Source organism: Rhipicephalus sanguineus, chromosome 3 (genome assembly GCF_013339695.2).
Source record: "Rhipicephalus sanguineus isolate Rsan-2018 chromosome 3, BIME_Rsan_1.4, whole genome shotgun sequence".
Taxonomy (NCBI): Eukaryota; Metazoa; Arthropoda; class Arachnida; order Ixodida; family Ixodidae; genus Rhipicephalus; species Rhipicephalus sanguineus.
Genome location: NC_051178.1, coordinates 179,537,739 through 179,556,999, shown reverse-complemented (window position 1 = coordinate 179,556,999; position 19,261 = coordinate 179,537,739). Strand labels below are relative to the sequence as shown.

The following is a 19,261-nucleotide window of genomic DNA, read 5'->3' as shown; positions in this document are numbered from 1 at the left end:
CTTCAGCTGGCTTCAGTTAGCTAAATTTTGCTACTCTTTGCAAACCATCGCTGCAGTGATGCAGCTCCTGTCGTCTATAGCAGTTGCAAAATTGATCAACCACCTTGTGCAAGTTCTAGGCACAAATTGTAATACAGTTGAGCAACCACAAGAATGAAAAAAAAAAAAAGAGGCCTCAAATCTTTCATACTCATGCAAAACACATTCTGAAGGTCGACCCAAAAGTTTATCAATAACTGCAGTGCGAATGCAGTAGATTTTGCTTGCAGGCCAACATGCACACTATAGGCAACAAAAACATGTTGCCTCTGTGGATCTGAAAGCCAATAAAGCATGGCTTTGTTTTATATATTTTTAATTTTTGATAGTTTGATTAAACTTCTCAAAATCAAAGATATAAAAAGAAGGCTGCGATATTAAAGACATTGAAATACTGGGTCAAGTGGTAGTGCTATACACATCCCCAAACTTTAATGAACGGTCCATCCTTGCAGCCCACGAAAAACTGTAGCAGTTGTTCACAAAGCACATGGATTCAAAGAAAGCACCTACCGGTACATCAATGTCAATGCTGGCAACACCTTTTTTAACTCAGAAGTCCAGGGAAAACGTTTATATGTCAGCTGAGCTCTGAGATGACCCTGTACAGGCTTGCCATAGATATACCTGGGCAAAGTCACGTCAAAGTCACGGAACATGTACCACAGTATACATGCACCTTATGAAACCAGCAGTATAAAGAACAGAAACAAACAGTCATACCTTGCACATATTTTCCAGGTGCTATTGGACTCCTCAGGAAAAATGTACTGGTGGTGCAGTGATGTGAACAGAAAACTTAGGCAATGCTACAGGAATGCAAAAAAAAAAAGCCCAAGAAAGAATGTTTCAATACTCTGTAGAGTACTCTAGTATAAAGCAATGACTCATTGTTGTAGTATATGAGCTAGTTTTAGAATGAAAAGCATTGAGCTGTAAACAACAGTTTGCTCAATTATTCAAAAACAACTTAAGGGGCACTACATAAAAGTAAGAGGAATACCGTAGATTGAGGTAGCTACAGCATTTTCATATTTTTTTTTTTAATTTTGCTCCCACTGACCTACTTAGATGAAGTACTAAATTAAATTTTAAATAATTAAAAATTGATAGTTTAATATGAAACAAGAACAAAGTGCAGTGGCTCTTTGAGGTCAGTACCAGTCTCCTATAAATATTATAGGCTATTCAAGAGGCTTGTAATTTCCAGTCAGCCATGATATCATATTACAAGTATTGTTTATTATCCAAGTATCACGAGGTGAGATGTCCCAGAAGAAGCAGCAAATGCAGTGAAAGTGAACAATTCAAGTTCCTATTGTGGTTTCAAGATAAGAACGAGGCTGGAGCCTTTTATACATACTATACAGAGCACATAGTTTCACGTTTTGTGCAAAAAGAAAAGGGTGTTTTTAGTTATTCCAAGGGATTATACCTGATGTGAGAGGTGTCCTATTCACTATGAAGAGTAGAATGTAGTTCAGCATTGGTTATGTCTTGATGTCACATTACCTACTCGCTTATATAGTACGTAACAAGTGTTCACATCTTGTTACAAAAAACTGGCAGTGCCCACAATTATCACCACCGCAGACAGGAACTGCATGCACAGACAGTAGTAAGACCGATGGCACAAAAGAAGGGATAGCATGCAATGAAGCAAACTTCACACTGTTATTACTGGAAACAGCTTTTTGCATATTTACTGGCTCTAATGTACCAGAAACTGTTAAAGAATGAGCTTGGTGGCTAGTGCGAATGCTTCATTTTAGAGGGGATATTATCAGTGCTATCATAATAACATTGTCATTAATAGCACCAACAGGACATACCATAATTGCCCACTTGGAATGCCTGGCAGGTCAGATGGTCAGAGATTTGGCAGCAGACTGACCACTCCCCCAACTGAGGCTCGTGGGAGAGTTGTGTTTCCAGCTGTATAATACCTGTGGATGTGGGCATGCATGAATACAGTCATCAAATTGATTGTTGTGATAAACTCGGCTTCTACAGTCTCGAAAGCTTTAATTAAGTTGCTCTAACTATTGACAATAAAATACAGAATAATGGAAGCTTAATCAAGTAACTCTATGCATGGCACTCTAGAGTAGTAACCAGTTATTTGTTCAGCTAACTTGTAGATATAACACTGTTACTTTATATACAAAAATGGCAACTTTGGCCCAATTACTAAAATGCATTTAAAAAATTTGGTTACATGCAACAAATGACAGAAAAGGCAAAACATTTCAGTTTTCACATCCTTTTTGCGGTATGCTTTGTATTGCGTTCTTGAGGCATGTTAGTGGACCATTCCACCTGTCTTCTTAACTTTCTGTCAAATAAAATACATCAATCGTTTATGTTGATGACGATTTAATTAGAGTTCTTAAAGTAACAAAAAGTAACAACATTACATGCTTGGTGTGACATTCAATAATGTTGTTTTGTTGAAACTAACAAGGTTACCGTTACGTTCTACCTGTGCACTGTATGACTGTCAGCATATGTTAAAGAACACCAGATGGTACAAATTTCAGAGCTCTCCACTAACAGTGTACCTTATAATCATATCATGGCTATATTAATTATTACCTTCCTGCTCCAGGTAACTCTTACTGTAATGCTGTTTTTATCTGCTGGTAATATGCCCGTGACTTATTTGTGGTAACCTTGATCACAATCACTTGTGGCAATACCTTTGCCAAAATGGCTGCAATGCATGAAATAAATTTTTAGCCCCTCCCTGTCCCTCAAAACAATAGTACTGCAATGTGGGTGCAGTCAGATTATGACACGCAAGACCCCTTATTCATTATTCTTGACTGCTGCTTTACAAATGCACGTAAACAGACTTTTTAAGTAACCTTCAAGTACCATGCCAGATGGAACAAACAAAGAAAACATGAAAATGCTATAATAGTCCAAAAATAAGGAAAAAAGCAAATAGTGTTTTTACATACCAGCTGAGAAAGACACATTGTGCCACTGGGCAATTTTGAAGTGCATTGGGTTCTCGATCCAGATTTGACCAACCTAATCACAAGAAAGTGAGGTGCAGAGAGATGTATCTTGTCACTTCACTGGGATGTGGACTTAATATATGCTAGGTGATGCCAGCCCCATACTTACATGCTCTGCAAGTGGAAGCTTCCGGAAGTCAATTCCAAGGACACGGAATCGAACTGCAAACAAGGCTCACTTAGCTATACCATTTATATTTCATGCTTACCAAACTGGCACCCACTAAAAACAATCTAAAGTCAACATAAGGGATGCCATCATCATCATCATAGCAAACTTTAAATGATGCTAGACTAGTACAATTGGTGTTGAAAGTTTGCGGTCAACAAATTTTGTGAGAAAAGCTGAATTCTCATGCATTTTGGGCATGCAAGCTCTAAGGCAGTGGACCACTTTAATGACACACTTGCCACTTATTGGCATGCTTTGTATCTTCAGCATTGCAACTACTCAACTGATTTGCTTTGCAGTGCAGTGTTTTATAGCTCTAGGAGGAAGTGCAGACAGCTGTACCTTATCTATTAAGGCTAGGCATTCACTCAGTGAAACAAAATTACTTAAGAAAAAAAAAAGACAACTGAAGCCCGAAGTACTGCTCTTCACTTGCTCTACCACGCTGTAACATAGTCAAACTCCCACACCAACACTTGCCTCAACTGTATGTGTTCTCATTCTCAGTAAAAGCTGTTAGTTTAACATTTATTGCAGACATGTGTATGCTAATGTAGACTGACATCACGCTGTCAGTAATAAACAAACTGCTAAACATTTCGGTTTGAAAAAACTTACCCAATTCGCCGGCCTTGTAGATGGGCTTATCAGTCTGGATAATGGTGACAAGCTTTTTTTCTGTTTCCTTAACAATGGCAGGCACTGCTTTCTCAAAAGCATAGCTGCCAAATTTCCCTGACACTTGGAGCACAGTGCTCAAAGGCAGATCCTTGGGAACTGGTAATGTGATTACTTCAGGGAACTCTGGAAAAAATAACTGTGCTCATTGGCTCCCAAATGGTGCACGTACATCATAGAAATACTCGTGCTTTACAATAGTTAAGCATTTCAGATGGGCGTGTCTCAGTTCCAGGTGTGTCACACTTGCATGCAAACCATCCGCTTTGTATAGCGGAGAAAGTTGAAGAGGCACCTCTCCCAAGTATGCAGTGTTCACAAGGAAACAAAATGTCACTTATGTTTGTGTACAGGGTCATCTTGCACGTCTTTTCACCCACCAATAGTTTACATTGTGTGATGCAGGAGGTTAAATGCAGATAATTTTTGCTTGCACAGATAGGTTTCACATTTATTTTGTTTTTCACCACAGTGCAACCTCCTGGTTTATAGCTGACATTTGTGCCCCCTTCTTTGTACACCCTTCTCCACACTTTGTCAGCATAAAAAACGCTTCGTGTTCTTGAAATGGAGTTATTTTGAGGTCGTCACGCTGTTCACCTGAATGGGCTGGGGCCCTGCAACACTTTTTGAACATAGTTAGGAAATGGTGCCACTTTGTAGTAATGGCTTCTGTTAATATTCAGGCCAAATATTATTGCACTGCAAACAGCAGGAAATTGACAATTTTGTGTCGAAAACAGCCACAAATTGCTTTCTCTCTACTTCACAATGTTATCTCAAATGCACAGCACGTGGTTTCAATTGTGCAGCAGGAGGGCATGCAGGTGGACAATCTCAAAAGCTGTATGCAGTGTTGCATAGATACCGTGGCTACCCACGGGGTACTGCCATGTGGCAGCGTTGCACACGCGCAACCAGAAGTAGTGGTCAATATGGGTAAGTAGAAAAGAAGACAAGATTTCCTCAAGGCCATGACACGAGGTGACATACTGACCCCTTACCATAACTCGTTCCCTCAATCCTTTCATGTAGATTCCAGCATACGCATGGCAACAAAAGGAGGGAGAAAGCATGTCTTGTGTGATAACTGTAACTCCACCTGTAACTCCACGTACTTTGCAGATTCAGAAAATTTTTGTCAGGAGATTCATGAGGCAACACAGTCCAATAGCAAGGTCATTCTATTATACTTAGAAGAGTGTTAGAGGTTTCCAGGCGAATTCTATAGGAATGAGATGCACTTTCGTTTCTTTTCAATTTCCATGTAAGCGTAGCTTAATTTACTAGATTTTATGTTTATGTAAACAATTTTAGACAACAGCATGTCTTTCACATTAACATTTCTGTTACTAAATGATTAAATTCTGGCCATGCATTTACAAGTCTTTACCTAAACTACACCTTCTCTACGCAGTATCAGAAGCTATGAGTGACACTTGATGATTTCAAGTGCAAGCAATAGGATTGCCATGGTAATCTGTTATGCTACCACACTGAAGGCTACATTCCACAAAATATGTGGCAGTTTAAGACACATTCAACAAGTCATTAAGAGATGCATTACAATAGTAGAATTAGCCTGCCTACCTCCATCAGTTTGTAAGGAAACACTGGACAAAACACCACCAGCTGTTGCCACAAGGCTAAGTGTGACGTGACCACTGCTCGGTGCATTGAAGACGTTGAATGCCAGCGTCTGATTCTCTCCAGGCAAGAGAGACGAAGATGTTGTGAGAAGAAATGCTCTATAGGTGAAGGAGAAGAAAGCTCATTTACAAAAGCAGCATTTAGCCCTTTTTGTTGAGCCATTAAACTTAATACTAATATAGAGCTATAGAAAACTGGGCGAGTTGGTACGAATTCGTCATGGCAAGTTTTCAATGTGCATGCAACAAACAGAGACATCCATTACGTCTTTGTATGTTTTGTGCATGCTGAAAACTTTCTATAATGAATGCTTAATTCTCTTAAAAATAGCCAAACATCTTTTACTGTAGAATTTTTGCTGAAGAAACTTGCAGACAATATTTTAACTATTCATTTATATACAATATATAGCCACTTATCGCAACAGTGATACTTAAACATGCTATACAAAGAAAGAAAAGAATGGAAGAAAATGGACTGCAACTATGTATGTACAAGTGACAGCACAAGGAATGCTGTGGAAAGTTCCAGTGGACCAAGCTGCAAACTGGTTTAAACATTCAATCTGTATTTGCATTTGACATAACAGGAATGTGGCAAAAGGCCTAATACCATGGAAAGCGTGTGAAACTGGCTGAAATTTTCAGTCAAATACTTTTTACAGCAATGTTTCCATGAAGCAAAACGGTTTGGTCCCTACTGTGCCTTATTTGTAGCATGTGAAACTCGCACACCGAATTGCTACGAGCGTGCATCCAATACAAAAAAAGGCTATGGTATGGAGAAAAAGGCTGCCATATTTAACTGAACAAAGTACTATATTGTATCTAAAATGTGCACTTTCTTGCATCCAGGAATGGCCATTAGTAACTACAAGATTGAAAAACGGTGAAAGAGTCTTAAATTTTACATTGCAACACTTCTGCAATAGAGTTATTCACGTAAACAATACTCCACACAAACAAAACATTTTTCTTTCCCTTAATTTAGGTGAAGTCTGATGTATCATTCTGAATTACGTAAATGTTCACACAGATAAGAAATTTGCCCCCAACATCCCGATCAGTATTACTAAGGAAACTCAAGTTTGGAAAAGCACTTGCACATGAGCGAGAAAGCTGCAGTCTCTTATAGATAATATGAAAAATTTTGAAGGAGATATCATATACATTAACCAGTGCAAGAAATATGATCACCATAGTCCTCTGTTACATCCACCCTAGATTATAAAGTATGAGCAAGTTCCAAGAGATCTTCAGCAAGTGTTTACATTGGCATGTACATGTATGCTTTTAGACAACACTAGCAATCTAAATTCTTAACCTACCTTACACAGCTTGTCATTACAAGTGTTACACAGACAGAAGTGGAAGCCAAAGAAACCTTAGCTCAACCAAATATTGGCCACAAGCAAAACACACTTCTTTTTCACATCTTGCAGCTACTTAACACATGAAATCCTTTTTGCACAGGCAGTGCTGAAAGAAATGTTATTGCCAGCAGGCCTCCCTAAACTAAAGCTTTGAATGTTTATTTGCCTTCTACACTGGAAGACAGAGGTGACTGGGATGGACCAACAGCACATGTATAGTCAAGGAATGAATTAGGCATCCATACAAGATTGTTGCGTGAGAAGTAAGGCTAAGGGCTTCACTCCTTCACTTTTAGTACTTCGTTTTCACTCTGTTTGAAAGAGCACATGGCATCCATCAGCTCATGACACGAACAAGAAAATAAGGTAATCTGTGCACACAGATCTGAACATAAGTTAGCACAGACTCAAGATCCAATCATGAGCAGAGATAGACTACCCTTGTTCTTAGCCTGCAGTTGATATACTGGTTATGTTCACGAAGCATTTCAAGATAGTGAATAGCCCAGAGTAGATACTGCTGTAAAGAAATCTGGCTATATCCCTGCTTCAGATTATTTTTCATGCTTTGCAATGGTACAAACCACAGTCACATTACATAGAGTAAGCAGGCTTAATAGTGTTGTACATGACATGTTTACATATGCCGAGCTCACAAACACGGTTAGGTGGTAGTGTCGTGAGTGCTTCTCTTTTGCATGCATGTTTTTCAATCTTTATGTGCCAGACGCCAATTACTTGTGCACTGTCATGCCCTGTGGTACCTAGGACCTTATTCATTTTTCAAAAACTAAAATAATTTTTAGTTTTTGCTCACGAACACCACTGTTTCCACCAAATAGACGAGTGGGACATTCTGGAAGTGATCCCGATGACGTGAGAGAGTCAAGACTACAATTAATCACTAGTAATCAAACTAGCTGCAATAAAAAAAAGAACCTTCCGTGCATCAAGAGACGTAATAAAATGCTGCTTCTTCGTTTCTGTTTGATTCGTGGAAAAAAGAACCTCTTTGGCGTTGCCTTGGGGAACGGCGTGCGTGGTTCAAAAGTTCCGTTTTCGCCGAACTGCGCTTCGCCCGGCACCCTGCTTCGCTCACGCGGTCGCGTCTTAGTGGTAGTTTCGGTATCGCGTACTGCCGCGTGTGTTTTGCACGCTCGTGAAAGTCGCTTTGACAGAAAGTTCGACAAAATGCCGCATGCATGTGATGTTGCCGGATGCCCGAATGGTGCACGCCGCCAGTACACGCCACCGCGCAGTAAAGGCGGGTAACGTTGGGCACGGCAACAGTGACGTGAGAAAGACTGCTTTCAGGCGGGTGATTTGAAGTGCGTTAACACGAAGCGGGACCCCCCCCCCCCCAAAACGTGATTTTATTTCAAAATAACCACTTCCTTGGCACAAAAGTAGCCACTACAAGGTTTCTGGACCGCTATTTCAACAATCAACGTCGACTTAATATTTTCCTTTAGTGTCCCTTTAAGTGGCACGTAGTCACATACTTCTCATCACGAAAGGATGTCATGTGTTATATTGTGAATCCTAATAAAAAGTAGAATATTTTAGTTCTTGCTCACAAACACCACATTTTCCCACCATAATAGCCAATTTAGGATGTTTAGGTTTAGACGTGTACAGACAAGCCTGGGTGCTTAAATGAACATCAAGAGCAGCAGGTTGTTCATGCGACTCATACCCCTCTGTAAGCATTGACACGGAATCCCAAAAGCAGCAGTAAAAATTTCCAGGAGTGCTTTATTGGCAAGCCGGAAGCATATAAGCCAGCATATCGTCAAAAAATGAGACTGTATAAATGTCTCGAGAAACAAATGTTAAATATCACAGGTGTATTAAAAAGGAATCAACACGTGTAAAGAATACAGTAAAGCTCTGTTGCACCATAGCCCGATAAGACATCTTCGATGTGAACACTGCGTACAGTAAGCACAGCTGTGCTAATACAAGATGAACGTAATGAAATAAATATTACCCTGGCAGTGGCTAAAAGAGCATTTATAGGCTCGACACATAAGTTCGCAGTAATGGTGTGCGTAACTATGTGAGTTTGTGACAAATGTCACACCGAAAGGGAAGTAAATCGGATAACGTACAACGTAAACACGCAGTTAACTTGTTCCATTGCACAACTTTTACGCTACAATTTCAGCTGTGCACTACATTTCATTGCCCGTAGCAAACTGTAGACAGAATACTAATGTTTAATGGCCCCATCCACCAACAATAAACATAAAAGGAAAATATATTTCAAGGCACTGCGTAGGGGTGAAAGCTATTAGGAAGTGCTTTGCACTTGCAGTGAAACTACCCTTTGCTCAAGTGTACGATAGCGTTCCGCCATCGGACCATAGACTGATGCCGCGTCCGCACTTGGCTTAGCTACCAAATTGGAATGGTTCTGCTTCACTGACTACATTATCAAAGGAGAGTCCAGGCTCAGCTTTTTTGCACGCACCAAAGAAAGCCAAATAGGCTGCACCAAGACATGCTGCATTTGCAGCAGCTTTGCCAAGCGTGTACACCGAGGCACCGAACACGTCAGCCAAGACCTGAACAATTCCAGGATTTTTGGAGGCACCACCGGTAGCCAGCACTCTGCCGCCAGCGGTGAACCCAAGACGTTCCGCATGAACACGTTTAGCAAGAAATTGGCCTTCGACAACAGCCCTCGCTTCAACTTCCTGGGAAAATTTGCAACCCTCTCGTTGCTCTTGTTGAACTTGAAGTCGCCTATCACCGGTGGAAGGATCTCCTTCAAGTCGAAATACATGCCAATGTTTCCGAAGTTACCGCGAGGTGTGCTGTCTATGAGAGACGCGAATATGTCCCAGGAGCCTCCGGCACAGTGGTCCCTCACTCTTTGGCGCGTCAGCGAGCCATTCTTATAGCACAACATTCCCATGAAGGCGTCACTCGCGACGGGATTCACCATGACGTGGCCTTCGAGGGCTGGCTTAGCCTCGCTCAGCCACATTATCACGGTATCGCTAGTCCCAAGGCTGACCAGCAAGTCGCCACCACGGAGACGGAGCCCGGCCAACGACGCCGGGTTGTCACCCGTGAATGCGACGACCGAACAGTCAGGTGGAAACCCATAGCGATCCACGAAATAAGGTGCGACAGTGCCGAGCACTTCGTGAGACGGTACGGGCTCGCCGAGCTTGGCTTCCAAATCTGGCGCGCAGGCATCGAGACATGCGCGTTCCCAGCAGGTGGGTACGTATGTTCAGCAAGTTCATTCCGGAACCGTCGCTAAAGTCAATCGGCGCGTAGCGACCCAGGAATAACGTAGCGCCGAAACTGCTCACCAGGGAGATGCGTTCGGTGTTGGCGTACGCGTCACGTTTCGTCTGCCAAATCTTCGCGATTTGGTTGCCCGTGAAGCGCTCGAATGCACGCGAGCCAGTGACGTCCGCGAGACACTGAGCTCCCCCGACGGCGGTCTCGAGGTTTCGGCATTGGGCCTCGGTGCTCGAGTCCATCCACACCGGAGAATCGCGAACGCTGAATGCTCCCTGGAGTTGATCGTGAAGGAACTTCGACGCGTCCAGATCCCTGAGCATGTCGGAGGCGCCCTTTCTCCAATAAACGCTTCCGTGTTGCTGACCGCTCCCGGAGATGGCCGCTACAGTTGACAGGTCGAGGCCCGCTACCTTGAGGCGCTCTAGCAGCATGTCAAGCGCTTTTACCCACATGATTGTCGGCGCCGTCACTGTCAGGGTGTCGCGGTTCTTGTTCACGCCGTTCTGAGTGCGATACTCAGGCAAGTCATTGTCGAACTGAACGGCCGCTTCGCAAACCACTTTGAGCTTGTCATCGATCGCCAGACCTTTCAGCTGCTGCGTGCTGAAGTCGAGACCGAGGTAACTTCTGCGAGTGGATTCCATTCTTTGCCCAGTAGCTGCCGCGTTTTACGAAACTTCGATAAAGGAAGAACGGAGCGAATTCGGAGAGCTCGTCCTCTTACGGTTCTGGAAATCTGCGCATCTTGGCTTAGTATCAGTAGTCTCCTCTCGGCCTTGACGTTGGTGGTCATAGAAAGATACGCGTGATACGGCGGACGTGGCTGTGAGAACAGGAGAAGCTGAGTTGGCCGTCGTGCGGGCCTGAAGAAGTTCGTGGAGAGGGAGAACAGGGAGCGGTCAGCGCGGAAGAAACGAGGAAAACGAAACACAAGATCCAGCGAACAATCACGTAAAAACAATAAAATCAAATCCCAGCTGGCGCTCGTCGCGCCCCCAAAGAAACTGAAGCATTAAAGAAGCGAATTCCTCGGGATTTTCTCGCAGAAATCTGACTTAATCACAAATAGATCGAGGAAGAGTTAACGAATAAATCTTTCGTTCGTATCGTAGAGTTCCATGAACCAATTCGAACTATGCGCCATGTTTTAGCGCCATTTTTGACACGCCTGAGCGGTATGCCCTTGTAATTAAGCTAAGCGTTCGTAACGCTGTTGAATTCTGAGCTTCGAGCTACGGTAAAAGGCAAACAATGAGGTGCTCGTACAACGGCGGTTTTCCACGCTTTGTCCGTACTTTCAGTTGTGCTCACGGGAACTCGTCAAGGGTATCAGGTATCCGTTTGCAACTGTTGCGCAATACAACGTAATAAACCTGCAAGCCAAACTAAACGCTTTATTAAGTACATTCTTGAATACTTTATAGCCTCATGAACTCCGAGAAGTTGCTCGTCATAAGCCAAATGTACGCAACCCGTATGTGTCGACCCACGAGATACTTAAATCGAAAAGCGGCGCGACGTAGCGAGCGAGAACGTTCACAGTAGCGGCAAGTTACTACCGCTACAGTTTCAGCAACAGGTTGCAGCGCTTACGGTTTCTTGGCAGCTCCAACAATGCTCCATCCAAAGATGCAATAGCTGATCATCAAATGCGTGAGCCATCGGAGCATCGGTGAACTCGCTGCGGGTCGAGCCAGGTCAACGCACCGGATTTAAAATTCAAAACGAGTTCTACTGGACACTCGATGGACCACTGGTCCCTGCTGTAGCGCGCACAAAGTACTCCGAGCCGGTCGGTCAGTGCGAAACTGCGCGGTGAAAAGCGAGAAAGGAAATTGAAGATAGCGAGAAGACGTGAGAGAAGCACCGCGCCAATTAGCACGGTGCGCGGCGGAGGAGGCATATCCCCTAGCGGCCATCTGTCCTATCTCACATGTGTCAAATGACGACCGCCACGGGCGCGCAAACGCTTTATCTGGCACAAAGAAGTGCATATTGCTTTTAGCGTGGAATGTGTTGCCACATAGAGCTCTAGAACGTGTCGCCCGCCTGCCTGAGGAAAAATACCATCTCTGCACGGATGGACACATGCTGGAACGCTAATTGTTTCTCGACCTCCCAGTGTGTTGTAACCATAGGGCAACATATCTGAAACCCGGGTTGCCACGTCGGATGCGTGCCCAAGTTTTGCGCCACATTTAAGCAACCGATGGATATGTCCAAGGAAATTGTCAGTTAAGTGTTCCTAAAATTTCATTGCAGACCAATTAAAGTCTCTCCACAGTATCTCTCACTTATCTAAGATGGACCAGGACGAATGTTTCTCTCATCCATTCAAGGAGCGAAAAAAAAAAATCTCTAAAGCACGCTAATGAGAACGCTGCTGCTTATACCTCTGAAAACTGTTTTACCACATTTCTTTGACCTCTAGAATTGCTGAAATCAGAACAGATCCAGTTTATATTCTTCAGTGAGTTATGTCAGGTTTACTCCATGCGAGTTGTCTTTGACAAGGTCGTTGCATAAGAAATTATCAGTGACTTTATGTCTAGCAGACTTAATTAGAAAGCACATATTCAGCCACGAGTGTAGTAGTAATGTCCTGATCTAAAATATTGTGAAAAATTAAAGAATGAGCCAGCCACATGACAACATGGTGACGTCGAGAGAAAATACCCCGCAATCTACTGATCTTACTGTATCGCATATATAATATTAAAGCTTGCAGCACAAGTACAATCAGATCTGTTTCAAGGTGGGTGGGAGATATTTTCATCAATTTGCCTTCACTTTTGATGGGCTGTATTGGTGTGCACAATTGTGTACATGCAGCATCTGAAGGTGCTATGGTCAAAAAGTACAACTGATTTGTTTATGCACATATTTGCAGGGAATTGTGTGCATGCAATTGTGTATGTGTGTGAGAGCACACTGTATGAATGTTAAGTTTATTTCAATAGGCTTACTGCACTTAATATTCAAGCTTGCAGCACAAGCCCAATCAGACCTGTTTCAGGATGTGCGCGAAATATTTTCATCAACATGCTTTTACTTTTGATGGGCTGTCTTGGCATAAGCAAGTGTGCACACAGCATCTGAAGGTGTTGCGGTTAAAAAGTACACGATTTGTTCATGCACATATTTGCAGAGAATTGTGTGCATGCAATTGTTTATATATGTGTGAAAGCATACTGTATGAAAGTTAAGTTTATTTCAGTAGGCTTCTGAACCTGTCGAATGACCTAGCTACCACTTTACACTTTGAATTGAGCGCACATTATTTTTGATGCCATGTGCACAGTTGTCCTATTCTAGCATGGGAACCATAGTTAGCCCATTGAGTTAGCCATGAGCACAATACAGTGGGTTGCATATGATTTTCCTCCCAGAGATATCGGTGCAAAATTACCATGTAAACACAACCTACTCCATTATTTTAATAATACGCTGGTTCGCGTGACTTTTCCAATAATATTTGTTTCAAAACAAGACAGAACGCTGTCAAATGTTCACCTTTAAACCTGCTCCATTATGTCTTACCTGCACTATATTACCTGTGTGGCCACTCTTAAATAGATTTTTGATGTTTGCTGTTCTATGCGGGCTGCTGCTTGCAAGCATGTTTTGGTAAAACTGAGCAATGAAACTGATTACTTGCACCCATAGGTCGGCAATAAAAGGTAAAGCTCACGCAGACTCACTCCAGAAATATATTTGGCGATTAAGGCTCACCAGGACTCAGGCTCACGACTATTTTCCACAACCGAACTCGCTTGGACTCAGACTGACTAAGGTTTTCCTGAACCGGATTCACTGGGACTCAAACTCACCAAAATATTACTCACTCAGACTCACAGCCTGATTTGAGTCTGAGTGAGTCGACTCATGAGCGAGTTTGCCGACCTATGCTTGCACCAAAAAAAATGCCACAATTACTGCAAATGCAACGATTTGTCCTATGTAATACATATAGCAGTGAGCTAGACAGATATGAGCAGCTACAATGCAAGCCTTGTATGTCCAATGGACATTTAGAAAATGAGGCGATTAAAGCCTGGGCTTAGAGTCACTGGCCATTTTTTTCTTCTTCCTTAGTTGATGCTCAGAGCTGCACTTTAGCTTTCTTGTACTTGTTAAAAACGAAAAATTGACAGTTCACAAATGGCCATGATTGCACATGCGTGCAGCCCAAGCACTTGACTACGGTAAAAATGTGAGCAAGCGCCCCCCCCCCCTACGGTGAAGGATAATCCGCGAAGATTTGGAGAGGGAGCCCTTGCTCGATCATAGATCAAAATTCAAGATGGCAGGTCGAAGAGCCGCTAAGAATAAAGACTGCACACCCGTGCTTCTAATGCAACTGCTCTATTGAATACGCATGCATTCACTGTTTTCATTCACCCTCGTCAGGCGAATAAAACAGTGAATGAAACAGTGAAGATGAAGGGAGGGGAGAAGGGGGGCGCATAATTGAAATCACCTGAAGAGGGAGGGGGGCGCTTGTGTGGCTAGGGGCACTTGCTCGGGATTTTATACAAAGGACTGACACGGTGACACAGCGTGCACCTTGGAGTCAGAAGTTTTATTATCATAGTAACGTCAACATACCTGTACAATACTTGCGCTGTCAAGGGACATGGACATGCTAGCCTGCACGAAGAAAATATAGCACTCTCCGGGCAGGGTCACTTCTCTCGATGTACAAAAGAATACGATGTATGCACACAAATGTCACTATCTTTTTTTTCTTTCTTTTTGTTGATACAGACTGTCGAGGTGGGAGCAGATCAGGGGAAGAGGAGGGCTTCGATTACAACATTATCCCTGTATACAGTGTTATTACTAACTGTTATTGTCTGACGAAAAAGCTGTACGTAGCCAGCAGGGAACACTGGCCTGACTATGTTGCCAGATGCCTGTCGTCTCCTGGCCTTGTTTCTTCGTTTTCTTCGAGGACAGTAAAATCAGAAGCGCTCTGGATAGTCACATATTACACATTGTGGAAGATGGAGGAAGGGGAGATGGGGGCAGCCTATGTACACGTAAAGCAACACCTAGCTGGCACATTCAATGAAATGGTGCAAGCGGTACAAGCGCAAGTAAAAAGTCATCAACAATAAGGGCAGAACAAGACGGAAAAGTGGGTGCTCCGTACTAATCATAATGCAGTGAGCAGTGATCTTCACAGGTTGCAAGTTTGCTTGCCGTAAGCAAAAGTACACGTGTTCAGCATGAGATCGAGAATGCACTGAAAACTATTGACCGATTTTAGCCACACAGCAACAACGGGAAGCTTACGCTTGCATGATGAGTGGTCATGTCACATCTGCAACTTGTGCGAAGCTTTTAACACCTGCTGGTCAGGCTCCATTTCTGTTACACTGTAAGTACCACTTTGTGTTGCGTGCCACTTTGCATGAGCTGTTAACACCCATCTAAACTGCCATACGCTTCCTTTACATAATGAAAATGAAGCGCAAACATCCAGTGCTTGACTTCAAACAAAAGGTGCCGAATAATCTGCCTAAGTGTTTTTTCTTTTTTAGATAATAAAAGCTAAACTGCCGCCTGAAGCTGCCTGTTCGATCACTGGCTTTGCGCAGGTAAACAAGAAACACATGTGTGCCCATCGTAATATGTGTAATGTCTCTAAAATGTACAAATGAACATGACAGGATGCAACACAAACGTCAAGCGTAATGCTCAACTTAGCCCCTAAAGGCACCTTCATTTCGCTTCGTTTCCTGCGATAAGCGATGGTTTGCAATGAAAGGAAACAGTTGCGAGCTAAAGCTGCAAGACAGCCACAAGTGATAAATGAAGATGACATGCGTCATTAGCATAGACTGAGGAGTTCCAAAGGGCGAGGATCCGTTCACAAGCCTCAATAGCATACTTTTGCTATCGTGAAAACAAGGGCATTCTAATGGTCGACACTTCCCACAATTTTTTCTCTCTTTTTCTGTCATTCTCAAAATGTTACAGACTGTGTGTGAGATAAGGTCCGATTGTTTTCTGTTCAGAATGACTTATATCAATGGACATATACTTCACTGCTTCTTGTTACTTAGACAAATGGAGCCAAGGCAGTGCCCATATTTTCACTATAGTATATCCTTTGAACGAGCAAGATTAAAAGGTGTCTACCGGACATTCTGCAAACCACTTCCTCGAACCACTTGCTAGGAGTTCTGTGTAGCATTTACATGACACGGGTCTAAACACTGATTGCGGAGCATTTGTTAAGTTGCACAGGAGCCGCAATCTAAAAACAACGAAACTTAACGCAAAAGCTCTAATGACATATCAACTATGTACAAGAATAAAAATACAATTAAAATAACACACCGAGAAATATATCCTATATATATATATATAAAAAACTCAGAACGCCGTCTCACGAACGAGTATTTGAGTGCAGGTGCCCGATGAAAGCTGCCATGCATAAATAGACTTCTTTGTATTAATTTACATTCTACGCCTTTTTTTTTTTAATTTTCAGATTTCATTGCCGGACTTCTAGTTCTTACACAATACTTAACAACCACACAAATGAAATAATGACAAGTTCTATTCCACAGTCTATGACACAGGAGTGCTGAAAATGATGAAGCAAATTCACAAATGCGTCGTGGGACATGCTGCATCACCAGCCACTGTTGTGTGACGCAGCTAGCCGACAACACGTTCCATTCTGAACACATCCCCGTATTTTACATGATCAAATGGCGGTCTTTATTTCAATGTGCCCACCGCTTCGACTTTTGGCAAAGCCACACGCTTGACCGCAGCTAGGTATTTAAATAGAAGGACAGTCTCAGGGTGGTAGTACTGAAGAGTCTCAGAGCTAAGTCCTTGCATTAAAAAGAAGCAAGGATCAATGCGCCACAGGTGGAGAAAACTCGCATTGTAGCTAGCAGTTGTGTGGCTCGAGACGCTTCCGTCACTTCACGGGTCGATGTATGCGCCACTGAAAAGTGTGTTCTTTGTACAACAGTCCTTGCTTGAGCGGCGTAACTGTGTGGGACTCCCTATCAAGCACAGCGCCAGAGTTCCAGCAAAAGTACATACACTCAATACATGCTTCGACTATGTAAAGTACACACAATATGCCGAGTGAAGCGACGACACTGGACTGACACATAAAACCCTGGATGCTTGCTTTCGAGACTAGGTTAAATTGAACCACAGGGACCACTCCACTTTCGTGCCACATGCTGTACATAGTATGCCAATTATGCCGCATGCTGTGTCCACGTATCCTGGCAGCAGCTAGGGGACGGCAAGGAAATTACCAGACCAATATATGAACAGATAGGTGCGTGTGCATGAAAGCACTGAGGGGAAGGGAGGGGGGCGAGGGGGGAGTAGTCACGAAAACGTGTACCGGCTCTGTACATTTATGCTTAATGTTGCCTTTGCGAATGGCATTCAATAAATAATATATTTCTTTTAGGAGACAAAAATTCACTTACTGACATGCTGCTCAAACAGTTGTAGACGTAGGTGTAAAGAAACGGCGCAAAGTACACTTTTTTTGAGCAAGAGAGGGGTAGGGTGTAAAATAAACGATAATCATGCCTAAAAATTGAAGTAACTTGCGAATGGAATGCTGATGCTTTACAATGCGTAACAAGTTGTATACTGGTGGTAAAGAGGGTGGAAAAAGGTAAAACAATAAAAGTGGAGGCAGCCAGGCAAGGTACGAGTAAGTCCTTTGGCAGAGCAACCGTTGCAGCGTATTCACTGTTGGGCAAGATGCAACCGAGATGCAGAAGCCAGCATTGGCGCTTTACGGACACTGTCCCACGATGATGCAAGGCTCCAGTGCTGATGCGTGCCAACCAAGACTAGATCTGATCGCTGTCCTCCTCTGCAGGATTGCTGGGATTGGGGGCTGGTGGGGGTAGGTGTAGACTACACATGGTCTCTGGCCACTCAAGAGTGTCCACCACTAATTAGACAGAACACTCGCGGATTAGCAGAGCTTGCAGAAACTTCAGCCTAGACCAGTCACCAAGCTATCGAAGGGCTAGGTGGCTGTACAAGGGCACAGCTCTGCAAGCAAGAGTGCACACACACACTTGTTTGCCATCACACACACGCAGCAGAGCAAACAACGTTGCACATGCAGTCCCCTGTAGTCTTCCATTTGTGCAAGCGTGGCAGGTACCCGCTTGCTGGTGTCTCTTGAACTGACTGTTTTTGTTTGTTTTGCTTTTCTTTCAATTTTCCCTAAATGCCGGACCCAGGAGCGGCAAGCCCACAGCTCTTGTGCTGCGGAGGCCTCGCAGAAAGAAAGAGAAGGCGCCTCTTGAAGGTGCGCGGTGCCGTCTTGCGCTTTGCATAATGGCCATTCGCATTCCTCTGTCGGCTGCTCGATCACGCCGTGCTCGAGATGCTGCTCGTTCCTCCAGGTGCGCTTGCATCAAAGTGTCTGCGCAGGTTGATGAAGGCCTTCCATCCAGATGTGCAGGGAAAGAGAGCGTGCATCTGTTGCAGCCCGAGGTGCTCAATAGACCTGAAACGGCTCCAGGCCCGGCCTCGCAAGAGGCTATAAGTAAATCTTTTTCACTTTCTGCAGAGGCTTGTTGTCCGCCGAGCTGTTGGCATTCTTGCCGTTCTTGGGCGGCACGTTGAGGACAAGGTTGATGGGCTTGGCATGGTTGTGTGTCGATGAGAGGAAACCTTCCGAGTGGGGGTCGCCGCCCCGGTCCAGGTAACGCGAATAGTCGTCGGGCGGGCACGTCTCTTCTGCTTCTTCGTCGCTGCGGCAGCGCCGGCTGAAGATGTAGCCGCTGATGAAGCCCACCACCAGGGAGGCTACAATGCTGGTGGTGACAGCAATAGCCAGAGTCTCAGCCGTGTAGAACTGGGAGGAACCGCCTGTCCTCTGGTCACCATGCAAGGAAGAGCCGGCCACAGCGCCTATGGGGAGGGAGACGCGACATGGGTGAGTAAGTTAAGTCAAGACACACTAAGCAGTGTTATGCAATGCCGAGTGGAGCTAAGTATTCATGGCTGGAAAGGTTGCCAACGTATCTTAAGGTGACCACCTGTCCCGTG

General features: G+C 43.8%; 2 protein-coding genes and 1 pseudogene across 6 annotated transcripts in view; all 3 read right to left on the bottom strand.

Moving 5' to 3' along the window:
• The window catches only part of LOC119387759 (ovostatin-like), a 42,418-nt pseudogene extending 30,439 nt beyond the window's left edge, over nucleotides 1-11,979 (bottom strand).
• LOC119387760 (xylulose kinase-like) lies at nucleotides 8,672-11,255 on the bottom strand. The gene is given in 3 exon segments (XM_037655270.2): nucleotides 8,672-9,635; nucleotides 9,638-10,160; nucleotides 10,162-11,255. Coding segments are annotated over 3 exon segments (1,509 nt in total). The 5' UTR covers nucleotides 10,840-11,255; the 3' UTR covers nucleotides 8,672-9,327.
• A 2,779-nt stretch (nucleotides 11,980-14,758) lies between the features above and the next one.
• The window catches only part of LOC119387756 (semaphorin-1A), a 177,109-nt gene continuing 172,606 nt past the window's right edge, over nucleotides 14,759-19,261 (bottom strand). For all 5 annotated transcript variants that reach the window (XM_037655265.2, XM_049413678.1, XM_049413680.1 and 2 more), the window contains one exon: nucleotides 14,759-19,123. In XM_037655265.2, the coding sequence (XP_037511193.1) occupies nucleotides 18,750-19,123 (374 nt within the window). In that variant the 3' untranslated portion in view covers nucleotides 14,759-18,749. The remainder of the gene's footprint in view (nucleotides 19,124-19,261) is intronic.